General features: G+C 47.2%; 2 protein-coding genes across 2 annotated transcripts; one reads left to right on the top strand and one right to left on the bottom strand.

Annotated features, from left to right (window-relative positions):
- Positions 1–3673: 3673 nt before the first annotated feature.
- On the bottom strand, positions 3674–4858 carry LOC308300825 (kelch domain-containing protein 3-like; the record flags this gene model as incomplete). Its single annotated transcript, XM_080744723.1, has 1 exon — positions 3674–4858. The coding sequence occupies one exon, from the start codon at positions 4856–4858 to the stop codon at positions 3674–3676; it is 1185 nt and encodes a 394-aa protein (XP_080600849.1).
- Positions 4859–6027: 1169 nt separating this feature from the next.
- LOC308300824 (post-GPI attachment to proteins factor 2-like) lies at positions 6028–6798 on the top strand (the record flags this gene model as incomplete). Its single annotated transcript, XM_080744722.1, has 1 exon — positions 6028–6798. The coding sequence occupies one exon, from the start codon at positions 6028–6030 to the stop codon at positions 6796–6798; it is 771 nt and encodes a 256-aa protein (XP_080600848.1).
- Positions 6799–13157: the final 6359 nt, after the last annotated feature.

Raw genomic sequence — 13157 nt, 5'->3', positions numbered from 1 at the left:
CCCCTGCCTCTCTCAGATTCTCTGCACGTCTCTGTTTGGCGCCACCTCCTGGCTTCCAGATGTAGCGATGGACGCGGGAGGGCCCTGCCGACCATATAATCACCACCTGCCCTTTATACAGAACCTCGTAAGCTGGCCTCTTCCACCCATAGAGTTATAAGAAGAATAGAGAGGACACCAGATATCCCAGCCCTTCCACTTGCAGTGAGTTGCTCACCCAGTACATGAGGGGTTTTCACCCCTTCTTCCGGGTAGTAAAACCGTGACACTTCCGGTATGAACACGCGTCAATACAAAGAAGCCTATATGCGCGTTCATGTTTCTGGCCCCAACTGCAGTACCTCAAAACGGCCACCATGTCCATGGCGCTTCAGAGCTCACCCAAGGTTCTGGGGGCTTGCTTCCACCTAGGACCTGAGATGCTGGAATGGCTACGCAACACCGAGTTGGATATCGTTGGACGTTACACGAAAGTAGATTGGAATTGCAAAACATACATTAACCACCAATTAACTTGTATACTTTGGACGTTCGAAGATAGTCGACCTGCAACGTCACAGACTCAAAGGTTGTTGTGAACTTGTAGATCTGACTATAATAACTTTTCCATTACTTATATATTAATCAGTTTACAAAAAAATAAAAAATAAATAAAAATAAATAAAAAATCAGGGGGAATAGTTTGAAAAATGTAAATACATTTGTACTACATTTAATTCATTTTGATGACAATACTTGTGTTTGTTTGTTTGTTTTGTCACATTCTATGAGCCAATAATTTGATGATCAGCAATCAGCCGTGGTTCAATAGGTCCTAGGAGACACAAAGAGCCTGCTTGCAGTGTGTGTCAAGCTGTTGTGTTTGTTTTCAGTGTATGGTGGTGTTTAAAGGACTAGTTCATCCCCAAAATGACTTTTTTTCCTATTGATTACTCACACCACACATTACTTATTGATTACTCACACCATTTTCCTATTGATTACACCTTAGGGTTTTTTTTTTCTTGTGCTAATCAGTCTAAAAGCGTCAAATTTTGCACAGATGGAGCCCAGGGCATGCTCTAATGATTTAGCTAGGGCACCTGAGTCAGCGACCTTCGGGGTTGCCACAGCGGCCAAATAAAGTTGGGCTCCCATCGACACTATACTACAGGAAGAAAATACCCCGGGAAAAAAATCTGCTTTAAGTAGGATGTGAGGGAAGTTATTAGCCCAAGGAAAGTGTTTAGTGCAAAACAAATGTTTGCAGTGGATTCAGAATCATGACAAACCCCTAGTTAGACCCCTCACAAGCTACTTAAAGCAGATTTATTTGTCCTCCTGTAGTGTATAGAAAGTCAATGGGAGCCAGGCTAGGGTGACCGACTCGGGCACATCTGGCTTTGTCTGTGCGTACGGTATGTATGCCCCGCATCTGTATGTACCGCTCACTTCACACTGGGTGTGATTCTCTCTTTTTATTTAACTAGCCCTTACCCGTTCAAAGATATGAGCTCCAAAATGATGTGCAGTGTGTGGGTTATGGGATGTGCACTGTGCACAGTATATGAGGGATGGAAAGTAACTTTAACTGGTGCTTGCATGATGTAGGAGCATCAATGTAAGAAACCCGTTTCGTTTAATGGCTACAGAGATACTTTTTTGAGTGGTCGTAAACCGCTGTTATACGTGGCTGTGCGTGTGTCTGTAGCCTTTTTCCTCAGCGTTTTGCCATAGTAAAATGTGTGTACGTAGCATCATGTTTGTCTAGTGATGTCATCGTCGTGTGTCTGTAGCCTTTTTCCTCAGCGTTTTGCCATAGCAAAACGTGTGTGTGTAAGCATACCCTGTACATCCTAGACTCAAATCCTAGTCTGATGACGTTATGCAAGCACGGCCACCGCTCACTTCACATTGGGTGTGATTTTTTGGTTAGTCATGGCCAGGCCTGGAATTTCATCATTTTAGAGGCAAGGCCACTTGGCCTTTGGTGTTGTCCATTTTTTTAGGGCACAAAGGCCAAATGCCAGGGCAGGAAGGCCAACAAATAAAACATGATTTTAGTCCATTGAAAGAATTTGTTTAATTTTAGGGTTAGGGATGATAACCTAATCTGCAGTGAAATAGATAAATGATGGTATTTACAATCTGATCCATGCTCAGCCCTGCACCAATCAAAGTGCAGGGCAAAACCCCATCTTGGTTTAAAGATGGGGACTCGGGGGAGTTAAGATTTCAGAATCTCAACAAAAGACACTGGTGTCTGTCTACATGACAAAAAAGAGACACCGGTGTCTACTGTCTACATATTGACCAGACAGAGACAGAGGAGAAAGTGGTACAGTCAGATTGGGCATTAAGGCCACTGTGGTCTCAGGTCATGCCATTTGTTTGAGGGGCACAAGGCCAAACTGAGGGGCAACGACGGCCATGGCCTTCATGGCCTCCCTGAAATTCCTACCCTGGTCATGGCTGCCAGTTCCGACCTGATGTTGTGTGGGAGTTCCGACTGCCCCAGATCATAGTGAATAACTGCCATCTTGCATATGGTCCTCAGACTAGGATTTAAGTCTAGGATGTACAGGTCGTCTTCGCGAGGCTTTCCATTCCCTGGTACCAGAGATGTAATCGTGTATCCTCCAGAGAGGATGATACAATCTCCCACCATGCAACAGCAGTTAGCAGTGGTCCCGGGGACCACGCCTTTCCCCTTGGGCTCAATCTTCGTCCAGGAGAAGGTCTCTGGATTGAACTTCCACTGATCATTGAAGGTCTGGTTCAGAACGCGGTTGTGGCCACCAGATACGTACAGCTCTCCATTGTAGGCAAAGGCTGAATGACCCCCGCGTCATTCTGGAATGGGTTGTGCAGAAGGTGTGCTCAGCCAGCAGTTGGTCTCTGTGTCAAACACTCTGGTGGTGTTGTGGTAGTACTGATAACTGGTCCCCTCGCCCCCCAAATACATACATCTTTGTCCCGATGACGGTGGCAAAGTGACATGACGAAGCAGGTGGCGGAGTGCCACCGGTGTTAATCAAAGCCCAGACCATTGTGGCAGTGTCCAACTTGTGGACCTCGTGATTGATATACATTCCAGTTCCATCCTCCATGTAAATACCCAAGGCACACGCCGAGTGTTCCTCCCTCCCCTCGGGAACGGTCCCAGAAACCCCAGCCTTGAGCCACTCGTGGGTTCCCATACATACTAGCATCAAGCTGCCTCACGCTACATAAGCAGGAGATATAGGCTCCTGCTCTATGGCTCGGCAAGGCTTACCTTTATGCCCTCGCCGGCATCTCTCCTCAGCACATCAGACGATTAGGTATATCGCTCAAGATGAACGGAGAACACGGGAGTTGGACATTAGACACCACTTGCATTGCCACGTAGCCCCTCCCCCACACAGACAGTCCTGCCCCTGCAGACAGCCAAACAAGAAGCGTGGACCAACATCTGGGAAGATGAATGGCAAAGCAATGACACACAAGCTCTTGACTGGTTGGACAGAGGAACCACACCAATGGACAGCCTTGGCTGGACAACCTAGAAATCACTTATTAAGTGATGGAACAGGGGAGGTGCAAAGCTCAGATGAAAGTCTGGAACTACACAACAATGTGTAGCTGTGGATCAGTGCAGACAATGTCCCACCTTCTGGAATGTGCCGATGCCCCCCGGTGCAGTACGGAAGAGCTACCCTATCAGCTGTGGCCTGTGCAAGATATTGGCTCCTGAGATTGCTACAGGCTCGAAGAAGTCCGGGTGCGATTCTTTCCTTTTGTCGGTATTCACGGCTTCTAGCTCCCACCTGACATCGTGTGGGAGTTCCCGCTGATCCAGACCGTACTGAATAACAGCCAGCTTGCAAAGCGTCTTGAGACTAGAACTTAAGTCCAAGATGTACAGGTCATGTTCAAGAGTTTCACCATTCAATCCGTCTATAGATGCGAATGTGTATCCTCCAAAGAGGACGACACGGTCTCCCACCACACAACAGCATATAGTAGTCATTCGTTCCATGCCTTTCCCCTTAGGCTCAACCTTCTTCCAGGAGAAGGTCTCTGGATTGAACTTCCACAGATCATCGAAGGTCTGTTTCAGAAAGCGGTTGTGGCCACCAAATACATACAGCTCGCCGTTGTAGGTAAAGGCCGAATGACCCGCGCGTCGTTCTGGAACGGGCTGGGAAGGAGGCGTGCTCAGCCAGCAGTTGGTTTCCGTGTCAAACACTCTGGTGGTGTTGTGGTAGTAGTCCCTCTGGTGGTCATGGCCCCCTCGCCCACCAAACACAAACATCTTTGTCCCGATGACGGTGGCAAAGTGACACGACGAAGCAGATGGCGGAGTGCCACCGGTGTCAATCAAAGCCCAGACCATTGTGGTGGTGTCCAACTTGTGGACGTTGCTAATGTATGGTGGTCCTGTCTTCCGGTTCCATCCTCCATGTAAATACATGACCTTCCCCAAGACGCAGGCCGAGTGGTGCTCCCTCCCTTCGGGAAAGGTCCCAGAAACCTCAGGCTTTAACCATGCGTGGGTGTAGACATCGAACACGTGAAGCACGTTGCAGTAACTTTGGGTGGACCTGCAGCGGCCGCCCCAGACGTAGACTGTGTGTTCTATCAGCACAGCTGTGTGGCACCAGCGGCTGGAGGGAACCTCCGGGGGTCGCTGTTCTCCTCCTCTTCCAGGTGTTGGCGGGGGCAACATCGTCCAGCGCAAGCACACTGTGTTGAAGACGTGAACCTCAATCTGATCCGTGTCGTTCGTGTCAATGTTCCCTCCGAAAGAGTACATCTTGGGCCCAACCGCCACCGCGGCGTGATCACCTTGTCTTTGAGGCACGCTGCCCCTCAAAGACACCGTCCAGCGTAACATTGTAGATATGGTCCCCGATAGTCAGTTCAGAGAAAAGGTCCGTAACTCATTTAACCGTGATTGTATCTGTTTTAAGTGAGATACTTTGTTTTGATTGACTTGTTTTGTGTCATTCTTTATTTCTCATTTTTACTTTGATTGTAAAATGTAATGTAAAAAGGATGGATCTGGATAGTGTCTTACCTTGTAACCTCGGCTACATTGGAAATGAGGGCTTGCCTCTCAACTGTACTGATTATAGATAAAGGTGATTGACCTGTCATGTCTAGGTGGGTAAAGGAATGGATGTTCTGTATCACACGGTCCCACTTAACTTATATGAAGAAAAGCAACACAAATGTCCCACAAAGCCTGGCCAATCCCTTAAAGAAGAAGAGCCTCGTTGGTCAGAAGAAAATGCCCTGAAATGGCACGTAGAAGAGCTTAACCCATTAAGACCTGAGGCCCATTCTACAAATGCCTTCTAAACTACACTTTTGAGCGGTGCTCCTGGAAGGAGCTAAGCTCCAACATTTGGCTTTGTCCTGTCCCCCTAAAAATGTCCAGTCCCCCTAAAATGTCCAGTCCCCCAAAAATATCCAGGCTCTAAGCATCCCACGAAGCTTGGACAATGAGCCAAGTGTGGGACATTCATACGGTACATACAAACAGACAAAGCCAATTGTAGGAGCGGTTAGCACCGCTCAAAAAAGGTGGGTTAATTCGTGTCATTTGTGTCCACATCATGCCCATACACGGAGAACAGGTTTGTGTGTTGCTGAGTGACGTCAACCCAGAGCCCGATCAGCGAGAGAGAAAAGGAAGACGGATGCGATGCAGCTCTTCACAATTCCCCCGGACAGCTTCCCGTCTACAGACCGTTGCAACATCACTCAGTCACTCTGGGATCATTTGACAAATGCAACCATCACTCGGTCAATCTTGTCAATGGCAATGGCCATTTAAAGATAGTGTGTAAGCCCTATACACTTACAGTACACCTAGAGAATATAGCAAATATACAAGCTCTCAACGCAGCGCGAAGTGACGCATTTTGAGGTTGTAGATCTGGTATTTTCACTAGCTTGGGTCCCGGGAAAACGTCTTATTTCTCTTTTGGGTCTTGAGCTATACATTTTGGGAACCACTGTCCCAGACTCCTCTCCCACCTGGCTTCCCCTCCCCCCCACATGGCCCGTCCTCTGCTCACCCTGAGGTTTGGCCATCTGACCGTGGGAACGGCTCTGCTGGCTCTGACCGGCCTCCTGTCCTGCCTGCTGCTGTCGCTACTGTTCCACAACGAGGAGTCTACGCGCACGCGATGCGCGGCGCCGTACGACAACGCCACGGCGTCCAACTACCTCCCGTCCGTCAGCGCGTCGGTGCGCCTTGCGCCCGAGCGCTACGTGTGGAGGACGGTCATCGGTTTCCTATCGGCCCAGCGCTACCTCGCCAGCGCCTGCTACTTCGCATTTTACCGCCAGCGATTCGGCGATTCCGCCTCGCCCTGCAGGCCGCCGGCGTTACCGCTAGCCGCGTTGCCGCTGGCCGCGCTGGCCCTCGTCTGCAGCCTGGCCGAGAACACGGCGCTGCTGCTGCTGGCGTACGTCTCCTCTGCCGCCGAGACTTACGCCGCCCACGAGAAGCTGGTCTTCGCCTTCAACTTCCACTCCCTGCTCTACATGTTGTCGACGTGCGCCCTGTGGCGCGGCATCAGCCGGCGGCCCCTGTGCGGCGAGGAGGTGACGTCGTACCGCTGGAAGCGCCGTCTCTTCCTGTTCAACGCGGCCTGTTGCCTGGGTGCAGCTTACTGCTTCAGGCGGCACGCCGTTCACTGCGAGCCGGGCGTCTACTCCGTGTTCGCCGGGCTCCAGTACGCCGTGGTGGCGTCCAACGTGGCCTTCCACATGACGGCGTTCTGGGACTTTGGTAAACGAGAAGCAATTCGTCTAGAACGATAGTTTATTCTCAACCTTTTCAAGACGTGATCAACAACCCCCCTGGATAGTAAGGAGTTTAAGCAAGCTGCTATGACGCAGTCATCGTAGCAGTCAAAATCATTTAAGCAAACAGCTGTCGGTGACGGGTTCTCACCCCTTTTACTGAACTCTGGTTCCCATGGTGATGCGTCTATGCAGCAGACGTCGTAGACGCTAGGTGGAAATGTAGCTTCTGCCGTAGTAAGAAGGGCTGTGACGGCAGGCAAGTTTATCTATCGAGCACTGATCTATTTCCGGTTGCCGGAGCGGACTTCCGTAGCCGTCTTTGCTTAAAGTCCCTACTCGTAGTCATATTTGAACTGGGGACCCCCCCTCGACCTGACAAGCACTTGGAATTGTAGGAGGTGAGGTAGAGGTCTTCACGGGTCCAATTTGAACTACCCGAACCCAAAAGGACCCGGGGGAAACGGACCCGGACCCATATGGCCCCGTCTATCATTTGGAATTTGAGAACCGTTACCCGATCAGCCCCGAGACGTGATGGATCCGATCCGAACGGCCCCGCCTGTTATTAGAAAAATTGGATCCGATACCCGAGCAGAACGAGAGATCCGAGACCCGAACCTGTCGCCCCGAAATGAAAGAATGCCAACGTTATTATATTAAGAGTTGTATCAGACATATTTCTTACCTAACGTCGCCACGGTGCTGCTGTTGCTGTCAGCGGCGCTGTGCCTCTCGCCAAAAGATGATCTTTTCCCAGACCAGTAAGTCAATGCGGACAGTTTGTAAATACAAATAAATCCATGTTTTTATTCCTTCTTCTTTGGCTATAGCCAATGCTAATGCTATCGTTTTCTGTCGCATGTGTTGTTCATTATATCTTTCTGCTTTGAGTGTCCATTTTGCTCTGCAGAGCATGACAACACGCAATGACAACTCCATTGTAAACCGTTAACCAAAACGTTACGTTAATATCTTTGATAATAATAACAATCCAACTGATACAGTCAGTGTTGTTGTGACTGAGTGAGTTCTACTTCTCAGTTCTCACAACCAATGCAACATATTACATGCTGCATCTTTAGTGCCATCGTGTGGCGTTATCTATTTGGTGCAGTTGTTGCGTTCACTTTCACTTCAATCTCGGCCTGTCTCGGTTCCACTCGGGTAACAGGAGATACCCGGGGAACCGGGGCAGACGGCCCCGGCCCCGGCCCGCCCCGCGGTAAAAGCTAGAAAACGGCCCCGTTACCCGGCTCGGTTCGGTTCGGATCGCGGGTAATTTCGGATCTCGGGCAGGTCCGAAGACCTCTAAGGTGAGGCATTACATTTGAGCAAAGCTCCTTCCTACCTCAAGGAATTAGTCTCCCCACAACCCTCGACTCGCAAACCTCCGCTCCTCAAACACTGACCTCTTCAAAACGCCCAAGACCAACCTAGTGAACATTCATACCACAGGAGGCGACAGGGCCTTCTGCTCTGCCCACCTGAGAGCACCACAGCCGGCCGACACTTTTAAGAGAGGACTAAAGACCTACCTTTTTAACAAAGCACGTATTTAGCTACACTGGTCTGACCTCTAGCCTTTATGTTTTAAATGTTTTGTTTCAGTTTCTTAGATGTTTTAGCGTGATGATTCTTTGCCAGACCCATGAAATGGGTAGGCCTACATAAGCAAATGTCGGTCTGTCCGGGTTTTCTATATAAAGGGTATATATGATGATGACATGATGATGACATGCCTACAAAAGGCATGATGTCATAAATGATGATGACAGACAGGGGGTCTGGCACAACCAGGTTGACCTGGTCTAGTTTTTATACAATTACCTATTTTGTTATTATTAGTGCAGTTGCCCTGCAGGGCAATCACACTATAGTCTGTTCTTGTCTTTCTCATCATCTAAACTTTTTCTCTAAGGGTTTTCCCATTGATGTTCTTGTCCGAGTTTCTCATCATCTGCTGTAAACCTTCACCCAATCAGACAACACGATACCTTGATATTGTGATGTCATCCTTTTTCCCCCTATCTGATTGGCTCCTCATTAGAGTCGACGGCAACCACATGTGCAATTTCCAATTGCATTTTTGTAGTTACTACATGTAGTGTCATTGGGAATCTTAGGAGAGCATATAGGCCTATAACAGCATGTTGTGGGCAGTGGTAGCAATTACAGCATGTTAGCATGGTCTATGCCTGGGAAACTCTGTGAGAAAGCAGTTTGCGCTAATGAGCTAATAATACAAATGACTAACGTGGCTGTAATGTTTTGTTTGGGATGTACATACACAAACATTTTGGAATTATGAAAGCGAATTGTCCCTAAGTAACTGAATGGTGCACATTACCGCGATTGACTGCAAAGAAGTACAGGATTTTTTAGCTAACAATTAGCCTACTTGTTAGACTAATAGCCTATATGAGTCCTAGCCAATCAACGACGCATCCTTACGAGCGACGAACGACCTGTACTTAATGTACTTAAGTATAATTTTTGGGTTCTTTTTGAGCGGTGGTCACACCATCTCCTATATGTGGCCGTGTGTGTGGGTATGCGTGTCTGTCTGTCTGTCTGTCTGTCTGTATGTAGCCTGCAATACCTTTTCTGACCACACATGTTAAGGGAGGGGCGCTGTTGTTCAGGCCAGGCACACTCACACTCACATTCACACACACACACACACATACATTCACACACACACACACACACACACACACACACACACACACACACGCACGCATGCACACACACACACACACACACACACACACACGCAGCCTCCACCGCTCAGTTCACACGAGTGTGATTTTTTACTTCACTGGAGCACTTCCAATTGTCAGTATCTACTCCACTTGATAGGATATTTTTGATTTGTTTGTAGTTAATATCATATCGTTTTTATCGATAAATATATTGCCATGTTAATATACTGTTTGACACCAAGGCCTAGCTATGGACTGTGTGACACTGTCTCCATGCTTACTGTATACCACTGTTTGGACTTACTTTTTGGACTGCAAAATGTGGGTACCATAACTACAAGATCATAGGCCTATAGTGTTTCTGTCTTGTCACGTTCTCTGGGAACCAATCAAAGAGTTCCACGGTTATACTGTAATTCATACATACCATTGTTAGATCTCTATCTTGTTAGAGGAACCTTAGAGCAGTGGTCCTCAACTTTTTCAGGCCGCCACCCCCGAAATAATCACATTTTAACTGGGGACCCCCCCAGTTGAGCCATTACATTTTGTATATCATGGTTCTATTGTGAAAATAGCAGATCTACATGCTCACAACGCCTCGCTCGCGTTGTTGTGAGCTTGTAGATCTGCTATTTTCACAATTTCTGCCTCCAATATTTGACAATTTGGCCAATGTTTGATTTGATTGATTTTGATTGATTTGATTTTAGAGGTATTAAAATGTCCTTAAATTGTCACTTTAGAATGTATGTACAGATATACCCTCTACACACTTGTACTTTATGTTGGTTTGTTTACTATTGAGTGAGAATACAATGTTGCACATTAAGTTAATCATCTGGGGACCCCCCAACATAATTTGGGGACCCCCCTGGGGGTCCTGACCCACAGGTTGAGAACCACTGCCTTAGAGGACCCATGTACTGTATGTCTGCCTGTGTCAGATGTTTCCTCTCCAAAGTAAACTCCATTGTTGTTTACAGCATTTAAATTTCACCACTACATCAGGGCCAAATATTGTACTTTTACTCCACTACAATTATTTTAAAACTTTAGTTACTAGTTACAAAAACATACTGTACATTAACGTAACCACTTAAGCCCTTTATACATTTCGGTCATTTGAAAATAGCAGATCTACAAGCTCACCGCCTGGGAGATCTGATATTTTCAACCAATTTTGAAAACGTGGGACATTCTGCATAACGAGTACTTTCTACTTTTGATACGAATACGAATATAAATGTTGTACGTCTACTTCTTCTCGGGGGCGGCATAGCTCAGGGGTAACCCCTGAGTTAATGTCGAAGAGTCCTTGAGCAAGACTCTGAACCCTTAGCTGCTCCCGGTGAGTAGGTTGGTGCCTTGCATGGTTTCCTCCACCACCGGTGTGTGAATATGGGTGAATTGAATGCACAATCTATGTAAAGCGCCTTGAATAAAAGCGCTATATAAATGCACCATTTACCATTCTCAAGTCAATTCTGTAATAGTAGAGTATTTCTACATTGTGGTATCGATACTTTTACTTAAATGAAACATGTTTGAGTATTTCCACCACTGCCCCAGAATAGCCGAGGACAACAGCATGCAGAAACTCAGCGCAGAGTCAGGCACCAAACCAACAGAAACTCTCCCTTATTGACTTTACCCTCAGGGTAACACACACACACACACACACACACACACACACACACACACACACACACACACACACTGCACTGATGTCATTTCTCTGAGTCAGTGCTGTTTGATGAGTGTGTGTAGTCATTGTGTGTGTGTGTGTGTGTGTGTGTGTGTGTGTGTGTGTGTGTGTGTGTGTGTGTGTGTGTGTGTGTGTGTGTGTGTGTGTGTGTGTATAGAGCATAATGCTGCCTTCAGGATATGAAATGTGAGTGTGATTGTGTGAGACTGAAGTGAGCTGTGGTCACCTTCTGCGGTGTGTGAATGGGAAACCGTTTGTTATCTCCATACTGTATATGGGCATAAAAGTGACGAGGACGAAATTCATTTGCGACATCATTGTGATGTCAGAAAAGGTCAGCTATAACCTTCTGCTGATCTGAGATGATATTGATGACATCAGGGATCTCCATATATGGGCAGACAAGAGACAAGAGTGAAATTCATGATGTCACAACAGGTTTGATTAATTGATTGATTGAGTAATTTAGTGGAGAAAAAGAACAAGTATAGTCAATACATTAAAAGAATGTACTGTTAAACACCCTGCCTAAAAGAAGCATCCTAAATAAATCCTCTTTTTTACGTCGGAAGTCCTTGGTATTCAACTCATGGATATAACCAGGTCAGCTATAGGCTATATCCTTCTGATGAGCTGGGATGAGGTGATGTCAGAACAGGTCAGCTATTCGTGATGTCATTGTGATGTCAGAAGAGTGACAGACAAAGAAGAGTGACAGACGGGATCTGGAGGCTTTCATACTAAGTAGCGACCTACTGTCATAACAAGTAAAAGTTATTAAGTTACTTTCTGCTAAACGATTAAAGTGTAAATTGTAACAGTACAGGTAGAGGTAGCCTACTAAGTTACTTTCTGCCACCGCCGTTAATCATGTGGGTGAGTTTCTCCCTCAGGGACAAAGATTGTGTGCGTGTATGTGTGTGTGTGTGTGTGTGTGTGTGTGTGTGCGAGAGAGAGAGAGAGAGAGAGAGAGAGAGAGAGAGAGAGAGAGAGTGTGTTGCTATGAAAGTCACTTTCCCTGTGCCAACAGTGTGTCATCCACTCGTCATGTCTGGTGATGTCATTTCTTGTCAGCGCTGTCAGACAGGTGAGTCAACCCTTCTTTCACTGATACCGCACGTACACACGCACGCACGCACGCACGCAGGCACGCACGCACGCACGCAGGCACGCAGGCACGCACGCACGCAAGTAACACACGCGCAAAAACATGATTACATGCTAATATGCTTCTCTTCCTTTCTATATTCCTCTGTATTCTCTCTCTCTCTCTCTCTCTCTCTCTCTCTCTCATCTTAGTGTGCACCACACACACACACACACACACACACACACACACACACACACACACACACACACACACACACACACACACACACACACACACACACACACACACACACACACAGAGAGAGAGAGGGAGAGAGACCCGCATGGCCCGTGGCTATGAATTCCTGTGGGTTTAAGCCAGTCCTCCCAGAATGCCTTGCGGCTGCACAGACAACAGAGGTGACATAGCTTCCACATTCAGAAGCCTCCATACTCTGTTTGAACACAGAATTATGATTATTACGATGATGTTTATGATGATGATGATCAGTGGTATAAAGCAGTGGTTTTCAATCTGTGGGTCGGGACCTCCAAGGGGGGTCCATAAATGATTTCGGGGGAACCCCAGATGATTAACTTAATGTGCAACATTGTTTTCTCACTCAACAGTAAACAAACCAACATAAGGTTTAAGTGTATAGAGGGCATATGCAATATGCACTAAAGTGCCTCAGGATTTATTGAACCCATGGGGGGAGGGGGTCTATATACAGACATGAGCGTCTATCAACACTGTCAATGAGGACCTTAGTGTATTTGTGTCAAGGGACTTTCCCCAACCTTAGATATGAGTCAGACTATCACAGACACGCACACACGCACGCACACACACACACACACACACACACACACAC

Source organism: Nannobrachium achirus (assembly GCF_963921795.1).
Source record: "Nannobrachium achirus genome assembly, chromosome: 16".
NCBI classification, from domain to species: Eukaryota; Metazoa; Chordata; class Actinopteri; order Myctophiformes; family Myctophidae; genus Nannobrachium; species Nannobrachium achirus.
The sequence above is the reverse complement of the archived record's forward strand: the minus strand, read 5'-3'. Positions and strand labels throughout refer to the sequence as shown.